Raw genomic sequence first — 27,510 nt, 5'->3', positions numbered from 1 at the left:
ACGAACTCCCTTGCCCTGCCGGTTGGAGCAGTTCGCGGCCGCGCAGCAGATCACCATCTCGGGCCTCCGGCCGCCGCGCCACCGCCAAGCTCCGGCCGTCGTCTCGCCGCGCCGAGCCCCGAGCGGGACCGCCCCGAGGGGAGGGCGCGCGGCGACACGGCTGCGGGACGTGGGAGCCGGCCCCGCGGCCCCGCCGTACGGCAAGATGGCGGCGCGCGCCCCCCGCCCGGCCGGCCCCCCGCCCCGGGTCCTCGGCCCTCGGCGCGCCCAGGGTCCCCAGCACCCGGCGGGGCGCAGCCCGGGGCTCGCGACGTCGCGGGTGGGAGGGGGCGCTTCGGGCCGGCTGCTCCGTGCGGCGACATGGCGCGCTGGGTCCGTACGTACGGCAAGATGGCCGCGCCGAGGGCCTGGGCGCACGGCGGGCTGACGCGCCCGCTCCGGGGCCCCACTGCCCGCTCGCGCCTGCTTCCGCTGCCCCGATGGGTCGCTGCTGCGGTCCTCGGAGCGAACCACGTCGGCCTCCCGGGAGCCGAGCGCGCGAGCCTGGCCCTCCGCGCTGGGCCCCGCCGTACGCCAAGATGGCGGCCGGCGGACTTCCGTCGCGCACTTCCGGCCCCGCCCGCGCCCGCTCTGCCGGGATTGGCCCCGGCGGCGGCCCGTCGCGTCGCGTCGCGCTGCGGAAACGTCGGAGCGAAGCCGCCCTCAGTCGGCGGCCGGAGAGGGAAGATGGACGCAGGTGAGGGCCTGGCTGGGCTGGGGGCCACCCCGGGGGTGGCTCTCGCCTGGCCCCTCGGCCGCCGGGACTCGCCTGGTCTCTCGCCCAGGGACTCGCCTGGCGTGACCTGGGCGCGGGGCGGCCGCGGGGGGAGCGGGGCCCGCGGGCGAAGCGGGCGGGGGCGGCGGCTGGGGCGAGGCCGTGCGGATCTGACAGCCCGGTGTTTGCGGGTCTCGGCCTTTTCCTGTCCGCCGGTGGCGCCCGGGCGGCCCGCGCGACAGGCTGAAGGCCGCTGGAGGAGAAGGGGCAGCGCGGCGTTCTGCGGGGAGGGAGGGGCCCGGGCGGGGCCGGGGGCCCGGGCGGAGCTGGTGCTTGAGACGGCGTTGCCTCCCTCGCCGGGAGTTAAGAAGTGGAGACTTTAATTCTTAGGAAGTTATATTGTATACCCGAGGCGAGAAACATAGTCCACACAGCACGCGCATCTGTTTCTTTTTTTTATTGTTATTTCAGTGACCGATAGATCATTCAGGCTTCTTTTTGTGTGATTGAAGAGAGAGAACGCATCTCATCATGTCTTATCTTCTTGGGGTCCTAATACAGAGCCTGTGTGGGTTTGGGGCGGGGCGGTGTTGGTGTTTGGCCAGTCCTATCATGCTGCTCCTCCAGAGGGGACAATTCCTTAATTTGCTGGCAAGATATTTTGGATCTTTGTCCAGTGGCCTTGAAAGCATTTTTACCGGGCGTTCTTTTTCATCCCACAGCAGTTTTAGTTCTTTCATTCCTTGTGATTTGCCTTCAAGTATCCCCTCCTCTGTCAAGGAAGCCTTTTATCTGGTTTAATTCCACCTGTCATCCTAGATGGCATTGTTTTTGCTTTGCTTTGCTTTTTCTGGCGGCTGCAACAAAAGTTTATTGAAATCTCAGTTTGGAAATTATAAAGGTAGACGTGTACAGCCAACATTTCAGCGATTTGTGGCGTCTTGTCATTTAAATGTGTTAGGTGGCTGGAGGAAACAGTAACCCTGACTCCCAAAGGAGCATTTTAATCAGGTGTGTTTTTTTGTGAAGTTTGTTTAAAAAAGGAAAAGTATCTCAGACACTGTTTGCTGGGGGCACCAGGTGGGGGAAGGAATAGAATTATTTGCTTATCTGCTTTCTTTCAAGTTATTCCTGGTTGCATACCTCCAGCCATTCATAGGAGAGGCTCGGTTAAGGTGGAGAGCACAGTTTAATGTTAGTCGTGTTACCTTAAATGTGAAAGTCATCCATCGTGTTAAAGGCAGGAGTAGCCACGTGATCATCCCCTAATGGGACCCTGAAGGCTGCTTCAGAGTAGAATGGGCGTAAGGCCTCTGTTGATGCTGATAAGAATATATATGATATTTGTAGGATGTGGTGGGGAGTTTTCTTTCTGACATGATGCTGTACGTCCTTTTAGGGATGATTAATGGACCAGCCTCCCAGATCCCTGGAGTCCTTACAGATTCTGCCCTCCTTGCCCAAATGTTAGGCAGTTCCTGGTTGTTTTTATGGTCATCCATTTAATAAACTACGTTCCTTATTGAGTGCGAGTGTTGTGTGGGGCATTGTTCTAGACCCTGGGGCTAGGGAAGTGAACGAAACAGACAACAACTGTGCCCTGGCTGACACTGTAGACATGACACCACTGGTGTGTCTCACTTGGGAGAGTGATGTGGGCCAAGCAGGAGGGGGTTGGAGTTGTGGCCAGGAGATGTCTCACCACAGAGGTAAGTTTTGAACAAGGCCTGAAGGCAGTGCAGGAGGAAGGGCAAGTGGCCTGCTCTGGGAGCAGCAGGTAGGCCCATGTGGCCAGGGTACAGCGGGTGGGGATGACGGAATTCCACCTGAGCTGAAGGCAGAGTGTGGGCCTTGTTGGATCATAGTGAGGACTGGGCGTCTGTTTATTCTGAATGAGATAGTGACCCTTTGGAAGGTTTTGAGAAGAGGAGTAACGTAACTGAATGTATGTTGAGCAGACTCGCCCTGGCTGCTCTGTTGAGAATGCACTGCAGACAGACAAGGGCAGAAGTGAGGAGGCCGGTTGGGGGGCTGTTGCAGTAAGCCAGCAGAGAGGCCTCGGAGGCTTAGGTGAGGGTGGGGAGGAGGGTGAATTCTGGGTGTGTTTGAACGTAGCGACAGCAGGGGTGTGCACAGTCTGGGAGTGGTGAGGATTGGGGCTGGGGAGGGAGGAGTTGAAGATAGCGCTGAGGTGGTGGCCTGAGCTCGGGCATTTAGAGGGGGAGACTTGGAGCGGTCCTGCTTGGTGGGGAGCTATTGGGAGTTTGGTTTTGTCCGAGTTGACTGTGAGGTGCCTGTTAGACATCCATGTTGTGATGCCCAGGGAGCCTGTGGGTCTCTGAGCCTGGAGCTGAGGGAGTAGGCCTGGACTAGAGAGAGGTGTGCGGGAGGCCGCTTTGAATGGGAGGAAAGAGAAGGGGCCAGGGAGGAGGGGCCCGGGGCTGCCTGCGTGTGGAGGTGGGAAGGTGGCAGGCAGACCACGGGCTGGCTGTCTTCTCCATGGAGCCCTCAGTGCTGTCAAATCACGCACCCGGTTTAAGGAACCGCCACGTGCCAGCACTTACATAGCCACGCTGTCCATTCCTTGAGGACAGAGCCAGGTCTTAGGCGGCTTCTTCAGTGCCTCGCATTATGTCTGGCACGGGGTTGGTAATCGCAGAAGCAGAAATTGAGTAACAACTTGCGTACTCCTGTACTGTAAGCTCTTGTTTTAGGGTTACTGCATGATGCAAACCCAGTGTGTGAGTGTGAGGTGTAAAGGCGTGAGAGGGCTGCTCGCTGTGGGGCAGTGGGTTCAATGTGGACGTTCCACCCGGTGTTCGCTAAAGCAGCGTTTCCAGTTTTCTGATGTGGCCAGCATTCTGGGTTCTTTTCTTTTTCTTGTTTCCTTTTCTCTTTCTTTCCATTCAGAACTGAACCACCAGCATCTTCATATAAACAATTTGGGATTTAAATAAAATAGCCATTTGCAATCTTAAACATAAACGTTTTCTAAAGGAAGCAGAGAGCCCTTCTTTTGATTTTGTTTATAAAATTTAATCTCCCAGAAAATGTAAATGTTTGGGAAAATATTTCTGAAACACGATGTATTGCGGTAAACTCTGGAAGAATCTAGTGGTGCATATTTTTTGTGGTTCTCCCAGGTTGAATTACCATGTGATTGGTACTAAGTAGAGAGAAGTTGGTTACATTCGTTGAGCACAATTCCTGACTTTTCTGTCCATCCAATCAATAATATTAAAACATTTTTTTCTAAGGGAATTACATAGTATTTCTGCTTCCTCTTCCAACTGTAATCAGGGACATCCCACGGAAGAAGACGTGGGAAATCAAGTGACTGGGGCCCACCTGTCCAAGTGGGGACAGGGCTTCTGAAAGGGCCTCTTTTTTCCAGTGGACGGTGCCTGTCCACCTTGCTTCTCCTGCGTGTTGTCTTAGTTCAAATTAAAATCATTACCTGGCGTCTGGAGACTGGCATTCTTTTCGAGGTTTGACTACTTTGAACTCAGGAGATATGGGAACTGCTTCATAAGTGATGTGATATCACGTGAAAAGATGATGAAATTACAATGAGGGCGGTGGAATAAGATGAGGGAGCCCTCTCTGGGAGCAGTGCAGAGGCTGCTGGCCTCAAGCCTCAGTGGACCTGGTCAGTCTGAGAGCAGAGAGTTGATAAACCTTGGAGAGTGGGCTAAACGGTTTGGTCAGTCTGTGCAAACGTTAGTGAGTGTGAATTTTAGTTAGGCTGTGTGTGTTTGTAAGACTGGCCCTGAGCTAACATCTGTGCTAATCTTCCTTTGTTTTGTATGTGGGGCACAACCACAGCATGGCTTGATGAGCAGTTTGTAGGTCCGCGCCCAGGATCTGAACCTGCAAACCCCAGGCCACTGAAGCAGAGTGTGTGAACTTAACGACTATGCCATCAGGCCAGCCCCTGAATTTTAGTTTTAAACTAGAAAAGTATTAGTTTTTCTATTGAAATGTTCTTTGAACTGGCGTCCTATAATGTTTTCTGTTCTACAGCAGTATTAATACAAATTTGGCTAAATTAATATTGATAATAAAAGTGGTGTTTTCTTTGGCGGGGGGGTTCATCTTGTAAGTAATGAGGGCTGAAATCATGAAAAAGAGGAGGAGGGAGTGCTGAGAACCAGTGTTGGGTGCTGCACCCCATGCTGGAGCCTCGCATCTGTCCCGTGCTCTCCCCTGCTGCCAGAGCCGACAGCTCCGTCCATTTCGTGGGTGAGGAGACTGAGGCTGGGAGAAGCTGTCACGTCATTCAGCAGGAGAGTGGGCTCTCTGTCTCCAAAGACACATCTTAATAGGAATTAGAAAGCTGAACCTTAGAAGGGAGTGTGATTTAGAAAAATGTCTCCTTCCTCCAGTAGAAAGAAAGATCTGGAAGGTCAGGGAGCTTGGCAGTCTGGTCCAGGCCCCTCAGCCTGTGCTGAGGGCGCAGTGCGTCTGTCCAAGGGAGCCATGAGGGTGCCTCGGCCTGTGGCATTTCCTGCTTTGGGAAGGACAGGAGGGACAGTGTGGAGCCACTGACGGCCAGTCAAGCCTGGGTGCTGGCTGCACAGGGATGACCAGCCCTGCACCTGCTCCTCTGCTCGGAATTGCTGCTGCTCCCTGGACTCTGTGCTCACTTTCCAGGGAAAACGCCTAAGGCCACTGAACCTGCCTGGGAAGGGGTGTGCATGGCTAGCTCCTGCTCTCTAAATGCAGGCCTGTCTCTTGTGAGGAAAGACCTTGGTTGTTTCAACTAGAGACTCTAAACTAAGACTCAGGTTTAGTGAAGTAACTCATGTTGGGTCAACTTCCTGTTTTTATTGTGTGAGGGGCTGCACCTCAGTTTGGTTACAGAACGTGGAGAATGTCTCCTTCTACACTGTCGTCTTTGTGTCACCCATTTCAGTGACTCCCAGAGGGCTGACCCAGAAACGTGCTTACGATCGCCACCCAGTACGGGTTTATTGACTTGTTTCTTCCTCACACGAGCCTTGAGGAAAACACAACTGGTCCCATTTTACCAGTGAGAACACTGAGGCACAGAAAGGTTCCCAGCATGAGGGTCACGTGATGGGTCAGGCGGCTGAGACTGGCAGAACAGCTCTTACTGCCTTCTCTCTGAAGTTGGCTTCGTTGCCTATAAAGTTTGCTAGTAAACTGAAGAAATACGCCTGCTTTGCATTTTACCACTCGAGTGATGAAAACTCCTCAATTTCAAAGCTGCCCCAGCCTTTGTCACCCTCCTTTGAGCATGAGCTTTTTTTCCTTTTCTTCCTTATCTACTTGTCTCCTTCATTATCATGATTTTCTCAGTATGGGAGCTGGCTATCTTAGGAGTGTCTCGATGTCCAGACCGATCCTGCAGACTCACTGATACAGTGTCGCTGCCCTTGACATGTGCCACATCCTCTGACACAGTCCACAGAAGAGACCCTCGCCCAACGCGCTCTGAGCTCTCTAGTACATGTTTTGGAAAATGTGTACGTCTTTAGTTCAAAGCTGCTGCCTTGGCAGGTCGCAAACATCGGTAGAAACATCTCATCCCAGCAGGATGAGAAGGACGGCCCTGCGGTGTTGTCAGTTCAAATTAGACAGGTGATGTCTGCGTCCTTTTTCCTTGAGAGTGAACTGGGTGGATTTGAGTCTGCATATTGGTAAAAGCCTAGAGGTCGAAGAAGGCAGTGTTCCTGAAGATATGGAGGTTGCTTTCAAGAGGTTAGCAGAGACACTACGACCTTTCAGCTCCTTGAAAAGATAGAACTTTCATTCATCCCAACTTGTTTTTTGGGGTTTTTTTAAAAGATTTTATTTTTCCTTTTTCTCCCCCAAGGCTCCTGGTACATAGTTATGTATTTTTAGTTGTGGGTCCTTCCAGTTGTGACATGTGGGACACTGCCTCAGCACGGCCTGGTGAGCGGTGCCATGTCCACGCCCAGGATTAGAGCTGGCGAAACCCTGGGCTGCTGAAATGGAGTGTGCGACCTTAACCACTCAGCCATGGGGCCAGACCCCTCAACTTGGTTTTTATAATCATGTGCAGAAACAAGTAATCTTATATAAAACAAAAAGGAAAGAATAAACTTGGACTTTGAACTATTTATTCTCGATCACAAAGCAGCTTGGTTGACAGCGTGTGTGGAAGCTTGGACAAGTGAGTGCCATCAGAGCAGAGCCCCTTGATGAGGCCTGGGGACCGAGGCCCCCTGGGCCTGCTGTCATACCCAGGCACTCTGGGCAGCAGAGCTGGCTCTGGAAGCACAGGACTGGTCTGACCCTGTCGGGTTTCAGGTGAAAAGAAGGAAGGCAGAGCTGCATCCGGGTTCCTAGCAGCCTGTGACTTCCTTAAGTAGCGAATCCAGGGCCTTCTGTTGCTGCGGATTTGTTAGTTCAGTGAGCGTGCTTTCCCAGTCCTGTGACTGGGAATTAGCTGCACATCCAATTAAGCCTTTTGCGGTAATAACATGGCTTGCCTTTGAGCCTGCGGTTCTTTGTCCTTGATGTTGATGACACCAGCTGACCTTGAAGCCCTTCTGTCTGCCAGCCTCTGTGTGAGTGCCTCATGGGAATGGTTTCATGCACATTTCACAGCCGTGCTGCAAGGGCATCCTGTTATTTTTCCCCATTTTATGGGTCAGGGAGTTTCCACACTGAGAGGGTACGTAAGGGCCCCAGGAACCTACAACCTGTGAGCGCCTGAGCTGAGACTTAAACTCTGACCACCAGGCACCAGAGCCAGCGCTCTGCCCCCGCCTCCCCAGGGGTGACTGCAGGGTGCTCATGCGGGAAACGTTTGGCGCACCCTGGCGGGGCACTTGAGTGAGTTATGGTGTGGACATACGTCCAGCAGAACGCTGTGAAACCTTGAGACATTTGATGGAGCTCAGTGTCCGTGTGGAGTGACCCCTGGTGGAGCTCTGTGTGTAGAATGACGGTTTCATTGTTGAGAAGGCTAAAGCTGAGGAAACTACAGGTGCAGTGAGGTTTCACTTATGGATCTCTGCATAGAGACCTCTGGAAGGAGATTCATTGCTGGGTGTGAGAATGTGGATGATTTTTTATATTTTTGTAGTCTTTGGCCACAAAAGCTTTCTCTACCGTCTGTTTAGTCTCTGGCCTCCCTTGCATACAAAGATAAAGGGTCCAGTTTATTTTGGTTTTGTCCTTTAGGTTTTAAACATTTTACATCTAAAACAGTTAAGTGCTTAAATCAAGTTGCTGGTTTGTTTTTTTCTTTTGCTTTGTCTCGCAGTCCTGTCTGCCAGACATGGACTCTGGCTTGGAATCTGAGAGGCTGGGAAGTCGGATGGGAGGTGCTTGCTTTGTCAGCGGTGGTTGTGGGGCGGTTCTGCTGAGGTGCTGGGGTAGGGAGGCTCTGAGATGCGGAGCTCCAGGGGGGCTCTGTGTGCGGAAACGCTGTGCGTGATCTCTGCTAGTATTCCATGGGATTACGAAATTTTGACCAATGCGTGTCTTTGGCTTCAACAGCTACTCTGACCTACGACACTCTCCGATTTGCTGAGTTTGAAGATTTCCCAGAGACCTCAGAGCCTGTTTGGATACTGGGTAGAAAATACAGCATTTTCACAGGTATCAGCCATGTTGGAGCCCGCTGGGCTCTTAGCGCTCAGTCTGCAGAAAGCATTTTGTGGTGATAACTTTCTGTAACACTTGACCTCCAAACTGAAGGCTGAGTGTATGCGTCTTTTCTTCTTTTAACCAATCCTAGAAAAGGACGAGATCTTGTCTGATGTGGCGTCGAGACTTTGGTTTACATACAGGAAGAACTTCCCTGCCATTGGTAAGTACTCCATTGTCACAACATAATGAAATATACACGGTTTAGAAGGAGGGAAACTTCGGTTTACAGCGTTGACTTCAGTATGCCAGATCCCTGTCACTTAGCTGTGATCCTTGCAGCAGCCCTAGCGAAGTAAGCTGGCTGCACTCTCGCCCCTGTTCATGGCAGAGCCAGATTCCAAATCCAGGGCTCTCGATTCTCCTGAGGGCGGTGGTTTTCCAAGTGTGTGTCACAATTTACTACCAGAGCCTAAAATCAGGATAATGAGTCACAACTAGTGTTTAAAAATGTGGAACAGAATGGAATGTGAGATAGTGAGTTACTGTGTGTAGTAAGGCCGCGTGATGCTGCAAGAGGCTTTAGTTTGTTTATATGCTGTCCTGGGTCATGGGTTACAGTGTGTTTCTTACTGTAGGTCCAGGATGTTTGGAAGCCATTGTTCTGTATTCGTCATCTTTTCCAGTATGTTCCACACTTAGTTGTGGGGAGAGCTATAGAGCAGGGTGTTTGTGACATATTTTCATGTAACACTAAAATACATTCCATTAAAAGTGGTTCTTCATTGTTGTGCCCCTGGAGATGGACAGAGTATGGGGACCAGCTCCTGCCCTGGCCGTGCCAGTCAGAGAACCCAAGACCAGAGGTTCGAGACCAGGAGGCTGCACCTCCTCTGTGGCTGGTCTCAGTTTGGCCCCTTTCCTCAGTGTGGTTTCATCTGTTCTCCAGAAGTGAGGTGGGCGTAAAAGAGCCACAATGCTTGACTTTCGGGAACACCGAAACATAGGGACATGAGCCTGGTGTCACCACAGTTAACAGTTCATGATGTGTTGGTCAGACGTGTCCTGGGAATGGTCATTCACCCCACAAGGTCTTCTTTCATGTCTGCTCTGAGGCTGCTCTACTCGGCCCTGGATGCAGTTGAGGGGTGCTCTGTGGTGCTGGGAGGGACACTGCTGTCCTCCAGGTCAGAGGTCAGGTGTCTGAACGCACAGAAGGAGGACCGGCTAGAGGAGCCTGTGTCGTTTGCCGAAGCCATTAAGAAGGTGGACCACCTCGGTTCCGCATGCCGGCAGCATCTCTTTCCTTGCCTGGTCCCTCAGAGATGACTTGTTTGTGTGGGAGGTGGGGGAAGATAATGGCAGGTACCGTTGGTGGTGGTTTCTGTGCCAGGCTCTGTGCAGAGTACCTCAGATAGGCACCTTCTCTGATCCCATCACTGTCCCAAGAGCTTGGCTTTGTCCACCCATATGCTGGGGAGGGGCTGCCAAACGCTCCAAGGTGATGCTGTGGGTAAAGAGTGGGGCCAGCTGGACTGCAACCCATGTGGTCTGACCCCTGAATCTCTCCCCCTCTCCCTGCTGACTGTTAGGATGTCAGGGCATTTCCTGTCATGTTAGGGCCTCTCACAATGTGTGCGGTACCAGAGTGCTCAGGGTCAGAGTCCTTCTGTGCCCTGGCAAGTGGACGTGAATGAGCCCAAGGCGTGTGTGCTTAAGTGCTGAGGGTTGTTGCTGGCCCTCCCCTGAATTACGTTTCTGCATGTACTGCACGCAAGGCCCCTTCCCACACTCCCAGCCACTGAAGGTTTGCCTTTCTGCTGGTTGCAAAGTGGTTCTCCTTATCTGACCTCGCGTTTCCTGGGTCACTCGTGAGGCTTAGTGTCTTATGTTTTCCGGACATTCTTACTTCCCTGTGACTTCCCTGTTTACATATTTTGCCCATTTTGAGGGTTTTTTTAATCAGAACAGTTCATTTCCCAGAAAATGCAGCCTTGGCAGGACCAGGTCCTAAATGGTGTGTGTCACCCAAGATGGAGCTGACGCCTGTGGTGTGGAGCTGGCTGGAGCATGTTAGGACCACGGCCTCCTGCAGTGGACTCTGGGTCTGTTGGTGAGTCCCTCTCTCTTTGTCACCTTGACAGGGGGAACCGGCCCCACCTCGGACACGGGCTGGGGCTGCATGCTGCGCTGTGGACAGATGATCTTTGCCCAAGCCCTGGTGTGCCGGCACTTAGGCCGAGGTGAGTCGCGGTGCTGGGACCATGATGTTCTTAGGAAGCAGAGAGGACTGTGGGGTTGGGTTGTGTAAAGCAAATCCCTGTACAAGACAGATTAGGATTCAGGGTTTCCTGAGTAACAACCCACTGGTTTTCATTGATTAAAAAAAAAGTGACTTTACAGAATACTGATAAATGTTTGTCTTTTAGAAATTATCTTTAAAACACTGAAACCACCTTCTGGTTTCTGTATGGGGTTGTTTTGATGAGTTGGGATATGTATATTTGAAATTGTGGGGAATTTGGCTTTTTACTTTAGAAAGGTTCAAAAAGTTTGGATGCCATCTGTGTCTTGAGTGTTTTGTAAAGGTGAAGGTTTCTTTCTCCTATTTTGGTAAAACTGAACTGCTGCACCTGTCTTCAATAGATTGGAGGTGGACACAGCGGAAGAGGCAGCCGGACAGCTACTTCAATGTCCTCAATGCATTCATCGACAGAAAGGACAGTTACTACTCCATTCACCAGATAGGTGGGAGATGGCAGAGTGTGCCTGCTCCTGGGTGTTCGGAATGACTGGTAGCACGTTGTTGAGTTCCTCTGAGAGCTTTTCTGGTATTGTGGCCTGTGAGGTGTGAGGCTGTAGGTCGCTCTGGCCTGTAACCACTGTGGGCTGCTGGGGTTGGTCCAGGCTAGCACGGACCTGAGGCCTTGCCTGCCCTTGCTGACTTCGTGGCCTGCAGTGGTGTGGTGCTCGTCACAGTGTCTGTGAAAACCAGACTCCGTGATCTTGAAGGTCCCTTCCTCTCTGTGCCCCATCAGTGAGTCTGAATGCTCCTTTGTCTTAAGCCAGTCCAACTTTGGAGCATCATGTTCTCCTTTGTAGAAGGAAGAGTATAGCTCTGAATTGACCCGAGTCATTTCATTTCCTCAATCCTGCTCCTTATTGAAGGACTGGAATCTTGGCTCATAGTGAAGGACAGATCTTGAGTTGGCACCTGTCCCTTTTGGAGGAAGCATCTTGGTGTCTGTCAGGAGTTCATGCCGGAGGCAGAGTGGGGCATGCCTGTCCAGGCTTCCTGTAAAGTGTTCCCAGTGCCACATGCCACCAGGACCAGCCTCTTCTAAGAGGCAGGGGGAGGGCTTTTGGGCAGGTTGGGGGGCATGTGTGTCATTAATCAGATTTGTTTCCTGCAGCACAAATGGGAGTTGGCGAGGGCAAGTCTATTGGCCAGTGGTACGGGCCCAACACCGTCGCCCAGGTTCTCAAGTATGTACCAAGCCTCATCTCTCTTGTTTCTTTGGGGGCAGCATGAACATACCGTGGGTGTTCAAACCCTTCTGAGTCTTCGTGGCTAAAGGAAATGAGGGGTCTCTTACTCTTTCTTTCAGGGCCCTCAGAAGGGTCCTTAGAGGTGACCATGCCAAGTGGTCTTATGTATCAGAATTTATGTTTTCTGATAAAATGAATTCCTTCATCTGGATCACACCCATTGGATTGGGCCTTTGTTCTTTGTCTATGGTGTGGATCCATCCATTACAGTGGTTTCTGACAGTCTGGGAAGTAGAGACTGGTCTGGAATGACAACGGTGTGTTGGGGGCAGACGGCCCTCCTCACAGGCACTCGGCCTCCACGTCTGTTCTGACTAATCTCCCTGGCTTGAAACCTCTGTCTCCAGTGAAGGCTTCCCCTCAGCATCCTGCCTCGTGTGTCTGCTGCCTGCTCCCTGTCCTCACGGCAGTCCCCCACAGGCACCCACGCTCGGCGTTTCTGAGTCCGTCCTTCTCTTCCCTCGTCCCCTAGCCCGCTCCTCCTCCCCACGATGAATGGCTGCCGTCTCCACCCAGCTGCTGTTGTCAGGTTCCTCACGGTCCTCCAGGATGCTTCCTTTTCTTCCATGTCCAACTCCTAGCCAAGCCCCAGGCATGCCCAGTCTTCCTGTCTCCTTATCCAGCTGCTGCCACGTGCCCTTTAGAGTCCTGGGCCCAGCCTGCGTGCCTTGGAAGTGTGGTCTGCCTGCATGGTCTGTGTGTAGTCTGCATACGTGGTCTGCCTGTGTGGTCTCTGAGTGGTCTGTATGGTCAGTTTGTGTGGTCTGCGTATGTGGTCTTTGTGTGCTCTGCATGGTCAGTTTGTGTGGTCTGTGTGTATGGTCTGTGTGTGCTCTGCATGGTCAGTTTGTGTGATCTGTGTGCATGGTCTGCGTGCGTGGTCTGCATGCGTGGTTGCGTGTGTGCTTTGCCTGTCTTGCACCACTCACTGATGCCTTCCTCCCCACGGCTGTCCTGAAGCAGCCCTGGAGAGGTCACCATCAATCTGTCTTCATGTCTGAGGGCCAAGTTGTGGTCCCCAACTTACTCAGCTCTCCAGCAAGCGGCCCGTGGTGCAGGTGCTTGCCTTCTCTTTTTGGAAACCCTGGGCCACTCAGCCACGCTCTCTGGTCCTTCTCCTGTCCCTCTGGCCACCTCTGCCTCCATTGCTGGCCCCTCCTACCCCACCCATGAGCACTGCAGGGCTCAGCTTGGGCCTTTAGCTGCTTCTCTTCTCTCTGTCATCGCCTGGCTTTAGCTGTTGTCTGCACACACAGCTCCCAGTCACATCCCCAGGGCTGACTTGTCCCCACACTCCAGACTCACATCCAGATGCTTTCTCCACAATGCCCTTTGGATGTCCACAGGGCACGTCAACCTAACAATCAAAACCCAAAGCTCGCGCCTTTCCCCGCCCCACCTGCTTCTCTGACAGTGAATGGCAGCACCATCCTTCCAGGAGCTCAGGCCAAAAACAGATGATGCTAGACCCTTCTTTCCTTTAACACACCCCATCCAGATACGTCCCAGCTCTGCCCAGGGTTCCTTGCCTCACTGTCCCCACCCTGGTCCAAGCCCTGTCTCTTGCCTCCTCGTTGGTCTTCCTTCTCTTTGCCATCCTAGAATCTCTTTTGACATAGTAGCAGAAGTCATCTTCATAAAATAAGTCAGCCATCCATCCCTCCTCACTCACAACTGTCCTGGGGCTTCCCAGCTGACTCCAGGGAAAGCTGCAGGCCCAGGCCAGGCGGGCTCTACCCTGCATTCACTCCTGGCACAGTGCACTTGTGCTCCAGACACACCCATTCAGGGCCTTTGCACGTGCTCTGCCCTTCGCCCAGAACCTCTTCTTCTGGCATCTGCCTGCGTTGCTCCCCATGCCTCTACCCAGACGCCCCTTGGCATCAGGCCTTCCTGCACCTGCAGTCCACCCCTCCCCACCCCCTGCTTTGTTGTTGTCCTTGGCACTCACTACCTGACGTGGTTACTCTGTCTTGTCTGCCTCCCCCGCTGCACTGTCAGCTTCTCAAGGGCCTGCTTTGTCTCTCGTGTGTCGGTGTGTCATCAGCACTGGGTGCTCAGTGAGCACGAGCTCAGGAGGGAGTTGGAGGGAGGTGGCTGGCGGCACCTTGTGCATGATGTCCTGGCGTCTGCTCGGGCCTTCCCACTGGGAGGGGCTCTGTGTGGTCTTCCCAACGCCCCGCCCTCCACCTGTGTCCCAGACACACCAGGTCCTCCCTCTCCCCGGGAGCCCCTCGTTTCATCTAGGTCTTGCGAGCCCACCTCCATGGCACCCAGGAGTAGCTCACATGGCCTCCTGTTATGCTTTCGATGGCAGAGTCTGCTCGTCTTTTCAGAACCTGAATTCTGTGACCACGGTTCCTCGTCACTGTCGTTTACATTGTTCAGCCGTAGGTTCCCTGTGAGAACTCAAACTGGTTGTCATTTCGGCACTTGTTGTGGGGCGGTTCTGGGGAAGAAGGTGGGGCTGGCCTGCCTCAGAGTTGGCACAGCATGCAGCGTCTGAGACCCTGGCTCACGTTCTAGTTCCCGCCCCTGTGTGCAGCTAGATCAGAGAGTGACGCCCGAGAGGCTCCTGTGTGGAGACTCTCTCCCCAAATGGCAGCTCGGGTGATGAAAGGAGCACTGAGCTCCAGGTGAGGAGAAACAGCTCAGCCTAGGTGCTGGGCGTCTCTGGGCCTCGGGCTTTCTCAGCCGAGAAACGGCGGGAGCTCGGTGACAGCGGCTGTTCCCCTCAGTTGTCCTGTGGAGGTGAAATGTCTGAATTGTGAAGGTTTATTGGCGTGTCTTCCCCTTTCTGTTAGGAAACTCGCTGTCTTCGACACATGGAGCGCCTTGGCTGTCCACATAGCGATGGACAACACGGTGGTGATGGAGGACATCAGTAAGTGAGAGAGAAGGCAGGAGGCGTGGCCGACGGCACCCGGGAGCAGCTGCTGAGCACGCTTTCCTGTCTGGCCCACAGAGGGGCCTCCACAGGAGGGTCGTGACTGGGAGTCCCTTGGAGCATGTCGGACTCTGTACAGAGGCCAGGGGCCCTCTCATTCTTCACAGTATAGACAGGCGAAGGGGAAGGGCCTCGATGCTCCCTAGAGCTCGGTTTCTTAGTACTCTTGTTGTTTTTGTGTCTATTACAAATAATTTGTGAAAGAGTACTGGGTTTAGTGGTATTTGTGGAGGTTTTTTGGTTCAATCCCTTTATGTGCTTTAATGCAATACAAAGACAAGAACCATTTCTTCTTCTTCTTTTTTTTTTTTTTGAGGAACAGTAGCCCTGAGCTAACATCTGCTGCCAATCCTCTTCTTTTTGCTGAGGAAGACTGGCCCTGAGCTAACATCCGTGCCCATCTTCCTCTACTTTATGTGTGGGATGCCTACCCCAGCATGGCGTGCCAAGTGGTGCCATGTGTGCACCTAGGCTCCTAACCGGCGAACCCCGTGCTGCTGAAGCGGAACGTGCGCACTTAACTAACTGCCATGCCACTGGGCCGGCCCCAAGAACCACTTCTTAACTATACCATCTCAAGCCAAGGTGTAAAGGAGGCAGGAGCATAGCTCTCTTCCTCTTTCTGGAAGGATCCACTGGGAACCCAAAGGCATCCAGGCATGGTAAAGTTTAAGTGCGGGAGGAAGATGAGGGCTCGGTTTGGCAAATAGCCTCCAATAAGTGTGGAATTCTTGCTTTACAGTTTATTTGTAGTTAAGCTGACAAAACCCTGTTTAATGCCTTATTAAATTCTTTGCTCAGCAGCACCTTTTGCCCAAAGAATTTGCCAAAGCTGCCTTGACCCCAGTATTACTGCAGTTCCATATGTAAGCTGTTGCCTTGAATCTCACCTTACATAAGAAAGTGCACTTTGAGCGACATAATTTCTAAGCATGCAGATTTGCAGGTTGACGTGGACGCTTAGAAGTGGGCCTTGCACACGTGGAGCATTGCCAAGGGCGTGTGTGTCGGCTTCCAGGGGTGCTGCTTCCTTGCCATTCCTGTTCTTCACCTTGGGACACTGTCCACGTGGTGTGGGGGGAGCCGGGGGTGGGACCTCTACGGGAAGGGCAGCACTGGTTTCTGTAGCTCTGCATGCTCTGCCAGAGCCCCCGTCTGCTAGTAACGCCCCTCCCTGAAGAGTTGGTAAACTTGCGACTGTAACAGAAAGATGTATATTGCTTCCTGCCTTTTCCCTACAGTCTGTTTCCTGAAATTTTTGTAAAACATTGGAAATGTAGGAAATGTACAAAGAAGGGGAAAAGCTGCTTGATTTTACCACTTGGAGATAGCTCATACTGACATTTGGACGTACTTCCTTCCAGTGTTATTTTTGTTTTTCAAAAAAAGCAGACTCGGAGTATCATGAGCATTCTCTCCTGTCATGAAAATGTTGTAACTGTCTTATCACCTGGCTGCACAATATTACATTTTATCTTGATTTCTTTCCTCCCCTCATTGTTGGGGAAACCGCTTGCCCCATCATCCTTTACCCACCTCAAGGTCTAGCGCAGGCGTTTGTCCAACCCCTGGCTTCAGACTAGAGGTGCTGGTTGCCACTAGGGTGGCTAGGAAGGAGCAAAGGACAAGCTGCTTTCTAGAACCTCCGTCCCTCTGAGGGGTATGGTGCTGGTGGGGGCCCTGGAACTGACTCGATTGTGACGCCAGCTCCAGCCTCTTCTGGGGTCTCAGAGTTGTCTGTAGCAGCACTTCTGGAACTGTGACGAGATGTGCACCCGAGGCTTGTCCGAGGAGGATGTGGGTCTGGTTCTCGGGAGGGGCCTGAGTTGTACTTGTAGGCTCCTGAGTAGGAGGTGTGTGGCTGCCTGGCTGTGATCAGGGCCCTGTCTCGCTGACATCCTCCCCTCCCCTGAGTCAGAATTGATAGGTGCTCATCACAGGGACAGGTAGAGGACGTCTCATGCCCCAATTCAGGAAGAATAGCATCAGAGCACAACCAACAAGGGCACTGGGGCTGAAAACAGTGCCTGCAGAGGGTGTGGTGATGTTCAGGAGAGGTGGAGGTAATTCTGAGTGGCCTGTACTAATTGCTTTCGGCTTCAAAAGCCTCAGGAGAGAGGCACCGAGGGCTTCAGTGAAGACAGACCAGCTGCTTTTCCAGGCCACTACTCGAAGTCGCCCGAGGTACCAGGCCTGGGAGGGAAATCTCGGATTCAGCAAAGCAAAAGGTGGAGAAGCAATGCCTGGCCAAGCAAGGGCCCTTCTCAGCTGCTTGTGGGTGGTCAGATAGGGAGAGACTGCTGGTGTCGGAAACCCCGCCCGAGCCCCTCCCCAGTAAAAGCCCGGTTTACAACACTCCCCCTCAGGTTGCACGGACAACGTGCTGCGTGAGAGCGGGCCTTGCTCCTTGGGATGTCCCTGTCCACCCACCCAGCATCCGTTCTCTGAGGGCCAGCAGGACGTCCAGAGCAGGCTCTGTCGGAGTTGAATGTTGATAGATGTAGAACTGCGTGAGCACAGTAGGCAGAAGTCCCTGAATTCGGGGAGAAATTGCAGATTGAGAAAGATGATCTGGTAGTGAGTACAAATGGCACTGATGAATGAACACTGAATACAAGTTAATCAGAGAAGAAGAGTGTGGAGGCAGAGATCCTGATGGCAGAAAGAGACATCTGCGAGGAAGTCGAGGTGATTGTGTGAATTCGAATGTCCAGAGGTGGGGATGGGTGGACAGGCAAGGAACAGGAGAAAACGGCCGTGGGCTGGAGGAAGAGTGGAGTCTTCAGAGCTAAAGGCTTCCAGATTCTTTTATCAAGAATGTGTTAATATACTGGTTCCTGGTGACATCTCCAAATCGTAAAAGTAAAGAGGAACTTTTATAAGCATCCAAATAGTAGTAATAATAATGAGCCACTTGAGAAGAAAGGCGATCCAAGCCGGCCCTGCCATCTCGTCTTCCTGCCACAGCAGCACCGCTGGAAGACGTTCAGAACTGAGAGGAAGGCCTGCGGCCACGAGGGACGGGGAGGGCATAGATATTGTTTAATTGTCATAGGTAGAAAAACAGAATTGAAATATGTTAAAAATGTCAAAGGAGCATCGGAAAAGTGCAAATAGGTGCCTGGGACAAAAGGAAACCCATTCTTTCTTACCATCGGGACGTTTTGATGTAGCAGGCCACACAGACTCGGCAAGTCCCGCAAGGACAGCAGTGACAGGCAGACGCTGCTTCCAGCATTTCTGCAGCCGATCCTTGGTGTCTGGTGTTACTCAGACACGAGGGGGTCTGTACTGCTGGTGAGGGTCTAATCAGCAAGGAAAATGTGAGTTCTCCTGGCAAGCAGCCCCCATCCTTAGGAGTGGTCCAGAAGTCACCTCATTAACATTACAAAAGACATCTTGGCTCTGAACACTTAGGAAATTCCAAGGGTTTTGGGAACTCTGTGCTGGGAGTGGGACAAAGACCAAACGAGCATTTCTTACTGTAAGTCCAACGTCAAGGGAAGATTAAGCAGCCAGAGATAAAAAGAAGTGAAAATATCCCCTTCACTAATTCTTTTTCCAGCTGTATGTTTTGAGAACTTCAGTCCTGAGGTGGACCACAGCCGTGAGCCCCACCTGGGTTCACCAGGGGTAGGGATTCCGGCACATTTGCTTTCTCACTGCTCCACCGCCGTGTCACAGGCCTCAGAAGAGACAGTCACTTGTGTCCTAGTGACCTCCTGCTCAAGGAGTCAGCGCTACGTATCATTACCATGCCTTTTCAGTCTCCTTTCATCTACAAAGTTCTCCCTTTGTTTCCTGGTTTTTCATGGCACTGGCATTTTTGAAGGACCTATGCTGGGCTGGTAGGATGTCCTACGCTCCATCTGTTTGTTTCCTCACTATTCGATTTGGATTAAACATTTTAACCAAGAGCACTATTCAGGGGCTCTGTTGTCCTCAAAGCATCGCGAGGAAGATTAGCCCTGAGCTAACATCTGCTGCCAGTCCTCCTCTTTTTGCTGAGGAAGCCTGGCCCTGAGCTAACATCCATGCCCATCTTCCTCTACTTTATGTGTGGGACGCCTGCCACAGCATGGCTTGCCAAGCGATGCCATGTCCGCATCTGGGATACAAACTGGTGAGCACTTAATGGCTGCGCCACCGGCCCAGCCCCAGGAGGTACCCTTTTGTCAGTAGTGCTTCCTAGGTCAGCTGGGTAGGGCGGGGCCTCTGTTTCCCTGTGGTTGGTGAAAGAGCTGAGGATGATATTGGTGCGCATTGAGGGTTTCTGTTTATTAGTAGGGGTCTGAAATGGTGGTTTCTCTAATGCATTCACGCCTTTGTGTTTATCACTTGGTGTTCTTCTCTACAAGAGCCCTCTTCCTCCTTCCCTCTCCTTATTTACTTTGGGAAAGTTTAGAGTCAGTGGATTGGTGGGTTCTTTTTTAAAGTGTTATCCATTTGCGGTCCTTCCTCTCCCAGATTTGGCCGGTGGGCACCCCTTCAGGCTGGCCCTGTCTTTTGACGTGTTCCTGTTGTCTTTGTTGTTGTTCCAGCACTCCTTTCTGGCATTAAGTAGAGTCAGGCTCACCTTGTGCTTTCCCTGCCTCAGCCCTGGAAGCAGCTGCTAAACCCCCTGGCTAACGTGTTTGTTGAAGGGTTACCCAGTGCGTGTAGAGGGGACAAATAAGTTGCCTAAACATTTCAAAGGAAGGAGAAAAGTGATTCCTTGTTGCTCTCCTTTGCTGAGGGGCCGCAGGAATTCTGGGGGCCTGGTCAGTGCTGCCTCTGGCTGACTGGTGACTGCGTGCTTGTTTTGTTATTGCTCTTGAAGGTGTTTTGTGTGTATGCTGTATTTCACAGTAAAAATTTCAAATTGAGGGGCCAGCCCCGTGGCACAGCGGTTAAGTGCGCACGTTCTGCTTCAGTGGCCTGGGGTTTGCTGGTTCGGATCCCAGGTGCAGACATGGCACCGCTTGGCAGGCCATGCTGTGGTAGGTGTTCCACATATAAAGTAGAGGAAGATGGGCACGGATGTTAGCTCAGGGCCAGTCTTCCTCAGCAAAAACAGGAGGATTGGCCGCAGACGTTAGCTCAAGGCCAATCTTCCTTAAAAAAAAAAAAAATTCAAATTGAACATGCGTAGAAAATGTCTGATTCTTGTTTCTCTGTGGGTGGCAGGATTTGGTCTTATACTTTATTTCCCAAGCACTTGGCTTTGTTAAACTCTTTTCCTATTACAGAATAATCAGGTACGTGTTTCTTTTGGGTGAACTTCTGCCTACCCCTCTTCAGCCCATAAAAGCACGTCTCCCTCTCTCAGGAAGGTTGTGCAGGAGCAGCCTTCCGTGTGCGGGGGCTGCCGCGTTTCCTGCAGATTCTGACCGGCACTGTAACGGGTTCCCTGCTGGAGCCGAGGTCACCAACAGGCCAGCACCGTGGAGACCCCTGGTGCTTCTCATCCCCCTGCGCTTGGGGCTCACGGACATCAACGAGGCCTACGTGGAGACGCTGAAGGTGGGTCTGTGGCGGGGCCAGCCTCTCGCTGACCAGTAGGGGGGCTGAAGCCCTTCACTTGTCACCACCTTGCCCCTTTCCTCCTGACCTCTGTCCACCCTGTGGACTCCTGGTCTGGACCTGGAATGTTCCAGTCACCCCTCCCGCTGGTCCCTGCACTCCTGTGAGCTCCCTCTTCCCTCCCACTGTCCCTTGTGGCCTCTGCTCCTCCTGCTGACTCGGTGGTTCCACTGACCTCCTGTCTCCATTTCTTCTGCCCTGTGTACCTGTCTATCCTGTATGTGGGCCAGGTGAGCCCCTGTCCACACCTCCTCCCAGCGCCCCCCACTTCCGCCTTCCTCGGGCACGCCTCCTACAGGGAGCTTTCCTGAGTGTGATAGCAGGTTCTGTGCTCCTGAGCCACAGCGTGTGTTTCTTGTCCTCCTTCCTGACTGAGCTCTTTGGGACCATGTCTTCTCATGTCACTCAGAGTCCCCTGTGGAGTTGGGGGTGTTCTGCTTCCCGCCCACCTGCTGCACTCAGATGTCCACGCCTGTCCCTGCCCAGAGGTGTGGGCCTCTTCCTCGCACGTGGGCAGCAGGCCCGCAGTGTGCTCAGCAGCCGCTCTTTCCCCTCTCTCCTGCAGCGCTGCTTCATGATGCCGCAGTCCCTGGGGGTGATTGGAGGGAAGCCCAACAGTGCCCACTACTTCATCGGCTACGTTGGTGAGTGGTTGGTCTGCAGTGACGTCCCAGTTAGCCAGAAGCCAAGGAAGAGGGCATGGTCTTTAGGGCATCCCCCCCCGAACTCCGCCTGCCTCTACTTCCCCTCACACTAGAGGTGTGGGCTTGACCCAGGCCTGCCAATTGAAAAGCAGCATGCTCCATGAGGGGTGGCCATGACCCTGCCTGGCCTGTGCCTGGCCTTCCGTGCCACCTCCCTTCCTGAGAGCCTGGTTTCCAACCTGTTTCTACCCGCTGTCTCTCCCAACCTGGCGCATCCAGTCAAGGGGATTTCGGTGTGGTGGGTCTGAAATGGGACTTCCCTGTCATCTCACCCAGGTGAGGAGCTCATCTACCTGGACCCCCACACAACGCAGCCGGCGGTGGAGTCCACTGACAGCTGCTTTATCCCGGACGAGAGCTTCCACTGCCAGCACCCTCCAAGCAGGATGAGCATCGGGGAGCTCGACCCGTCCATTGCTGTGGTGGGTCCCCCAGTCCTCCAACCGAGTGAGCTTGTGGGCAGGTGTCCTTCTGTGCTAGTGCTACTCTTATAGAGAAGGAAAGCATTCAGACCTTTGTAATCTTTTCAGTATTTTGGAATAAGCGTTAGGTTCACATGGATTAGTGTTCAGAGGACAAAAGAGTTAGCAACATCCATTAGCTGCTCAGCCCCCTGTGCTGTCCGCCTTGTGCAGCCACGCAGCGTTGGTGTGGGCCAGGCCGTGAGTGGGTGTGAGAGCACACGCGCGTGAGCAGGGGTGTGAACGAGGGGCCCCTCCTTTAAACATGATGGCAGTTTGCTCACTGCTCTGCACCACCTCTTGGAAGGGTTTTTTGACAACGTATCTGTGAGATGGTCCCTAAGAATGAGCTTCCTTGCTCTCTTTTGATTACAAGGCTGGAGTTTTTGTTGTGATTTATGGAAACCTGCTTGTTCTAAAAATGTATTTGATAGAGAAAGAGGCCAAAAATTCCTAGAAATAATTCCATCCCTCCGGGAGTAATTAGCTGAGTCATGGACTCCAGGAGGCAGACCTGGTCCTGCAACTGGCTGTCTCCTGCTTGCACTGTCATGGGTCTCGTGTCACACCCTGGGTTTGGTGGCCCCGAGGAGGGCCCTCGGACGGTGGGCTGGAGCTCAGAGGCTCCACTCTCATAGGAACCCACTTGTCTAACTGAAATGACATACGCTTATTACAGAAAGTACATCTCGGTAACTTACGGTGGTTGATGCTCATGTGAAAATAAGGTCACACTAGGAAGCCAGCACCATGGACGAAGGTGGTGGACACGTGGAGACTAGCAGCAAGGAGCGTGCCTGTCTGGGGTCGGGGACACGGAGGAATGACTCCGCCCTCGCCTGGAGGAGGAGTGCACGCTGGCTCCTCGGGAGAAACGTGCCTTTCATTTTCCAGCAGAACGTCCCGTGTGTCCTTGCACGAGAGCCCTGACCCGTAGACTCTTCAGAGTGGGAGACAGCGCCCGTCCAAGCCTCTCCCCCCGTCTCCTGCTGCTGTTTTCCTTCCGTGTCCGTTTCTGTTCCTGGTGGCATCTAGTCCCACCAGTGTTAGAACTCATTGAGCTTTGTGTACTGCGGGGCTAAGCACAGGTGTCCCCACTGCTCCCCACAACTAGATGCTTCTTGGTAGATGGCCCGCTTTTCGAGTTGTGCCGGGTGCTGTGGGTCCTGGTGCCCTTGCTGCTGAGCTGCTCAGGAGACGGCGGGTCAAGGCCGGGTCTCAGACCCAGCGGCCCCGCCCCAGGATCACAGGGAGAAAACAGATCTCTGCTCTGCCCCGACCCGTAGTTATAACCTACCTTATTCCCAGCCTTAAAAATGCACGTGACCTACGTGACCAGGGTCAGTCAGGGCAGAGGGCGAAGGGGCGAGCCATGGACAGAGCCCGCAGAGACCGGTAGAGGCCGGAGCAGTGAGGGCAGTCGGACGTGTGATGATGGCAGAGGCCAGCCCTGGAGGGGCGCTGGGACTGGAAACTGGCCTCTTCAGCTCACTACGCACACACAGCGCGTCCAGGTGCGGCCTGGGTGTGCTCTTACGCCGCTTCCTGCTTACCTCTGTCTTCGTTTCAGGGGTTTTTCTGTAAGACTGAGGACGACTTTAACGACTGGTGCCAGCAAGTCACAATGGTGGGTATCGGCCCCGTCTGCAGGGGCAGGGGCTGGAGGCTGGCCTCACCGTGTCGTGGGGTCCTGCCTCCCACGCTCGCCCTCCACCAGCGCTCAGTGCACGGCTGTCGAGTGTCCCATGGCCCTTGTTTGGCTGTTGGTCTGGCATCGTTCTGATGGTGATTAGTGAGCACGGGGACAGACATTGCATGTGAACCTTAGAGTGGAATTTCTGGCTCATCCATCTCGTGTGGATTGGGTGGTGGGGAGTGGAGTTGGCCCCCGAAGGGTGCTCGTCAGCCTAGCACATGCTGCCTCCACATGATGGACAGAGCTGACTGTACGCGGTTGCCATGGGGCAGCCCCGGGTTGGGTTCCTGCCTTAGCTTGGGGTTAAGAGCCTTTATGTGGAGGCTGCCTCTGCTTTCTCGTCAGCGTTTCCCTCTGCTTGCAGTGGTGGTCTTGTTGGCGGGGGGCGGGGGGTAGTGCGGGGGTGCACTAGGGCTGTACCCCGTGATGGGTCATGTCTAACAGCTGTGTCTTGCTCACAGCTGTCGCTGCTTGGAGGTGCCCTGCCCATGTTTGAGCTGGTGGAACAGCAGCCTTCCCACCTGGCCTGCCCCGATGTCCTGAACCTGTCCTTAGGTGAGTCCAGAGGCCGCAGGGCCATGACACACAATAGGCAGTGTGTCCTCTATTGAACTGCTCGGGGTGTGGTCTGTGTGATGCTTTTGTGCCCCCCTTTTGCTTCCCCCCCAGTCCTGTTCCAATTGCTTTCACCTGTAAGATCGGGTGCAGCCCAGAGGCGGTCACTGGAGGTGGTGTTGGTGGGACCAGGGATGCTGCTGAGTTCCCCCTCCCCCCATGCTGAGCTCAGCATGCAGTCTGCTCCCTTCTTCCTCACCCCATGTGCATGGAGCTGGGGGTGCTCCTCACACGGTCCCCAGGCTTCTGTAGGAGCCAGAACACGCTAGACTTTCTATGACGCGGCAGTGCTGTCTGCACAGTGCACATGGCAGGCAGCCCTCGTCTGGAAGACCGTGGCCATAGGTGGCCTCCATTTCCTACTATTCACTGGCTCTGGGCCTGCGGCCTCCCTCGTGCAAGCGCTCAACTCTCCCGAAATGAATTGAGCTTGTGGCACATAGAAAACAGGGACTCGGGCCAGCCCTGTGGCCGAGTGGTTGGGTTCATGTGCTCCGCTTTGGCAGCCCAAGTTTTCGCCAGTTTGAATCCTGGGCACGGATGTGGCACCTCTCATCAAGCCATCGTGAGGTGGCATCCCACATGCCACAAGTAGAGGGACCCACAACTAAAATTCCTCAACTATGTACCAGGGAGCTTTGGGGAGAAAAAGGAAAAATAAAATCTTTAAAAAAAAAAAATGGGACTCAGCAGTGAGGCCATGAGCATGTCCAGTTCATGCCTCCGTCTGTATCACTGTAAAGATCACCATGAGGAGGATGACGATGGAGCCTGCTACCCCATATCTCTGTGAAGATCACTGAGGAGGACGATGATGGAGCCTTCTGTCTCATTTCTCTCTGAAGAACCCTGAGGAGGAGGATGAGGGAGCCTGCCGCCCCGTGTCGGTGAAGATCACTGAGGAGGGTGATGACGGAGCCCGCTGCCTTATGTCCATGAAGATCACCAAGGAGGGCGATGATGGAGCCTGCTGCCTTATGTCCATGAAGATCACCAAGGAGGGCGATGACAGAGCCCGCTGCCTTATGTCCATGAAAATCACCAAGGAGGGCGATGACGGAGCCCGCTGCCTCATGTCCATGAAGATCACCGAGGAGGGCGATGACGGAGCCCGCTGCCTCATGTCCATGAAGATCACCGAGGAGGGCGATGATGGAGCCCGTTGCCTCATGTCCATGAAGATCACCGAGGAGGGCGATGACGGAGCCTGCCACCCCGTGTCGGTGAAGATCACCGAGGAGGGCGATGACGGAGCCTGCCACCCCGTGTTGGTGAAGATCACCGAGGAGGACGATGATGGAGCCTGCTGCCTTATGTCCATGAAGATCACAGAGGAGGGCAATGATGGAGCCCGCTGCCTCATGTCCATGAAGATCACCGAGGAGGGCAATGACAGAGCCTGCTGCCTGATAGAAACCATAAAAAGGTTGGAATGCCAGCATTGGAAACTCAGGACAGATGCCCTGTCAGTCCCCAGGTGGTATGGAGTGGGGCATGCCCTCTTGGGACAGGAGGCCCTTGTCCTCTTGGCCCTTGTCACTTCTCTCTGTGCTTTGTTGAGAGGTGTGTCTGTTCCTTCTCCTCTTTTCAAACGAGCATCTGGGCTTCTCTTTCCTGCCCTCCCACCCGCTCACCAGTCAAGGCTTTTGACCCCGTGATCACAGGGCTGGACCCTCCTTCTGTCCTGCCCAGACCCCTCCGCCTGGGAGGCTGGAGGCCTCAGTTGGGCAGTCTTGGAGTCTGCTCGCCTCCTGCCACACCAAGGCTGCCCCTGAGTGAGCACACTCGCCTGTCTGGCCCAGGGGCAGGACCAGCTCCAGGGCAGGAGGACCCAGGTGCAGGGTGTGGTAGGCGGTGTCTCTTCATCCCCACAGCCCAGAATAACCCACACCACGTGTCTGATGAGGTTTTATCCTGTTTCTTTTAGATTCCTCTGATGTAGAGCGACTGGAAAGATTCTTTGACTCAGAAGATGAAGACTTTGAAATCCTGTCGCTTTGAAAATCCCGGAGTCAGGGGACGGTCTCCACTGGCCCTTGCTGGGGGTGCCTTCAAAAGCCCCGCCACGCCTCGGGTTGCCCGGCGCCGCGGCATTTCATCCATCCAGCCTGCCCTGCTCTGCCCACGGACGGAGGAGGACTGCACTGTCCTGGAGGCCTTACCGCGAGGCGCGGGACTGCTCAGCCCAGAACGCTCGGCTCATCAGGGCTACAAGACGGGAGCGAGGAGCCGCCCGCAGAAAGCCCAGCACAGCCAGCTCAGAGCTTCTGAGAGCAGAGCCTTCACCCTTCGAGAGCGCTCCCTGCGACACTGCCAGCCCTGCGTTAGTGCGTCGCCTCTGTCCTGCTTCCTCCTGGGCTCTGAGTTCTGGGTTTGCTTTGGGATTAAAGTCCTGTTTGAAGTTACTCGACACAGACATGAATTTCTGTTGGGCGTGTCCCAAGTCACTCTTGGAAGACCTGCGGGCGGCGGGCGTGAGAGGAGTGATGCCCGCGGACGGGGCCGCCTGCCCTCTGCCCGGTGTGGTTTATCAAGGGCTACCTCAGGGGGAGATCGGGGTGAAAGAATTAGGGCAACGTTTCTCTTGCTTTGAGGAGAACAGCAAAGGGATGGGGCGTGGTGGAAATCAAAGATGCCGCCGGGCGTGCCGCTGGCCAGGACAGACACGCCCGCTCTCTGGAGCTGCAGGTGGAGCCCGAGCTGTGCGTCTCAGTTTCTGTGTGGGCTCCGGCCTCGTGACTCGCCTGTGTGCTGCTGCTTGCTCAATGCGCCAGCTTTCCAGGGTGGAGGGTGGTTGGAGGCTGGGAGGAGCCGCCCTGGCCTGTGCCCCTCGGGCCGCTGGCAGAGCGTGGGGGGCATGGCGAGCCGGGCTGGTGGAGGCCGGGGGTCCACGGCACACTGCCACCTGGAGCCTTCCTCCATCCGCTTGTCCTCCTCAGAACTGCCCTCCAGGTCACCGAGGCTTCAGACAGGTTTGGGGCTGGAGGGTACAACCCTCAGCTTTGTGGTGCAAGATCAGCACCCCACCGCTCGTGGCACTAGCTGGAGATGCAGCCAGACCCTTCTGAGCACCGGCTGTCAGCACTGCGCCTTTAACCCTGCCGTCCAGCTGGAGGGCACCGCCCCGAGGGCTTGCCGGCTACCCTGGAAGAGCGGCTTTCATCCCACCAGAAGCATCAACAAGGCAGGTGGGAGCTCGGGCAGGCCCTCCTCCCCAGGTGGCGGCACTCGTGCGTGTCCCCCCGGCCCGCTGAGGTAGCAGAGGACACCCCGTCCCATGTGTTGCTGACATAAGTTATTTCCCTTTTTTCTTTTTGTCCCTTTCCCTCCCTCCTCCTCTGTCATCCTGTAGGTAGCGTGGGGTGGGGAGGAGGAGGGTCGGGACGGTTTCCATTCCTCCATTCCTTCAGTGCTGCGTCTCTCTGGATTAACAACATGCTGCTGCCAGCTGGGGCCAGGCGGGTCCCGCTGCAGCTCCTGCTGTGGGTGCGATGGTCGAAATGGGAGAGAACTGGACCAAAGGGGAGCTTTGTCTTGTGTGTTTGGAAAAAGGCTTACTGAAGAGAATGTTGTTCATTCCTAGTAGTATAGTTTGCAATTCTTAATGGCAAATAATAACAGTTTCAATAGAAAACTAA

General features: G+C 53.9%; 2 protein-coding genes across 2 annotated transcripts in view; one reads left to right on the top strand and one right to left on the bottom strand.

The window, feature by feature from the left end:
* The window catches only part of THAP4 (THAP domain containing 4), a 45,337-nt gene extending 44,825 nt beyond the window's left edge, over positions 1 to 512 (bottom strand). The window contains exon 1 of the mRNA XM_046643124.1: positions 385 to 512. The gene's annotated coding sequence lies outside the window, so the exon portion shown is untranslated. The remainder of the gene's footprint in view (positions 1 to 384) is intronic.
* On the top strand, positions 14 to 27,510 carry ATG4B (autophagy related 4B cysteine peptidase). Its single transcript, XM_046643126.1, has 13 exons — positions 14 to 736; positions 8,249 to 8,350; positions 8,490 to 8,561; positions 10,483 to 10,581; positions 10,985 to 11,086; positions 11,752 to 11,824; positions 14,692 to 14,771; positions 20,143 to 20,336; positions 20,962 to 21,040; positions 21,377 to 21,522; positions 23,132 to 23,188; positions 23,719 to 23,812; positions 25,800 to 27,510. The coding sequence occupies exons 1-13, from the start codon at positions 361 to 363 to the stop codon at positions 25,871 to 25,873; spliced, it is 1,548 nt and encodes a 515-aa protein (XP_046499082.1). The 5' UTR covers positions 14 to 360; the 3' UTR covers positions 25,874 to 27,510.

The sequence above is a fragment of the Equus quagga genome, chromosome 17 (genome assembly GCF_021613505.1).
Source record: "Equus quagga isolate Etosha38 chromosome 17, UCLA_HA_Equagga_1.0, whole genome shotgun sequence".
In the NCBI taxonomy this organism is placed as follows: Eukaryota; Metazoa; Chordata; class Mammalia; order Perissodactyla; family Equidae; genus Equus; species Equus quagga.
The sequence above is the reverse complement of the archived record's forward strand: the minus strand, read 5'-3'. Positions and strand labels throughout refer to the sequence as shown.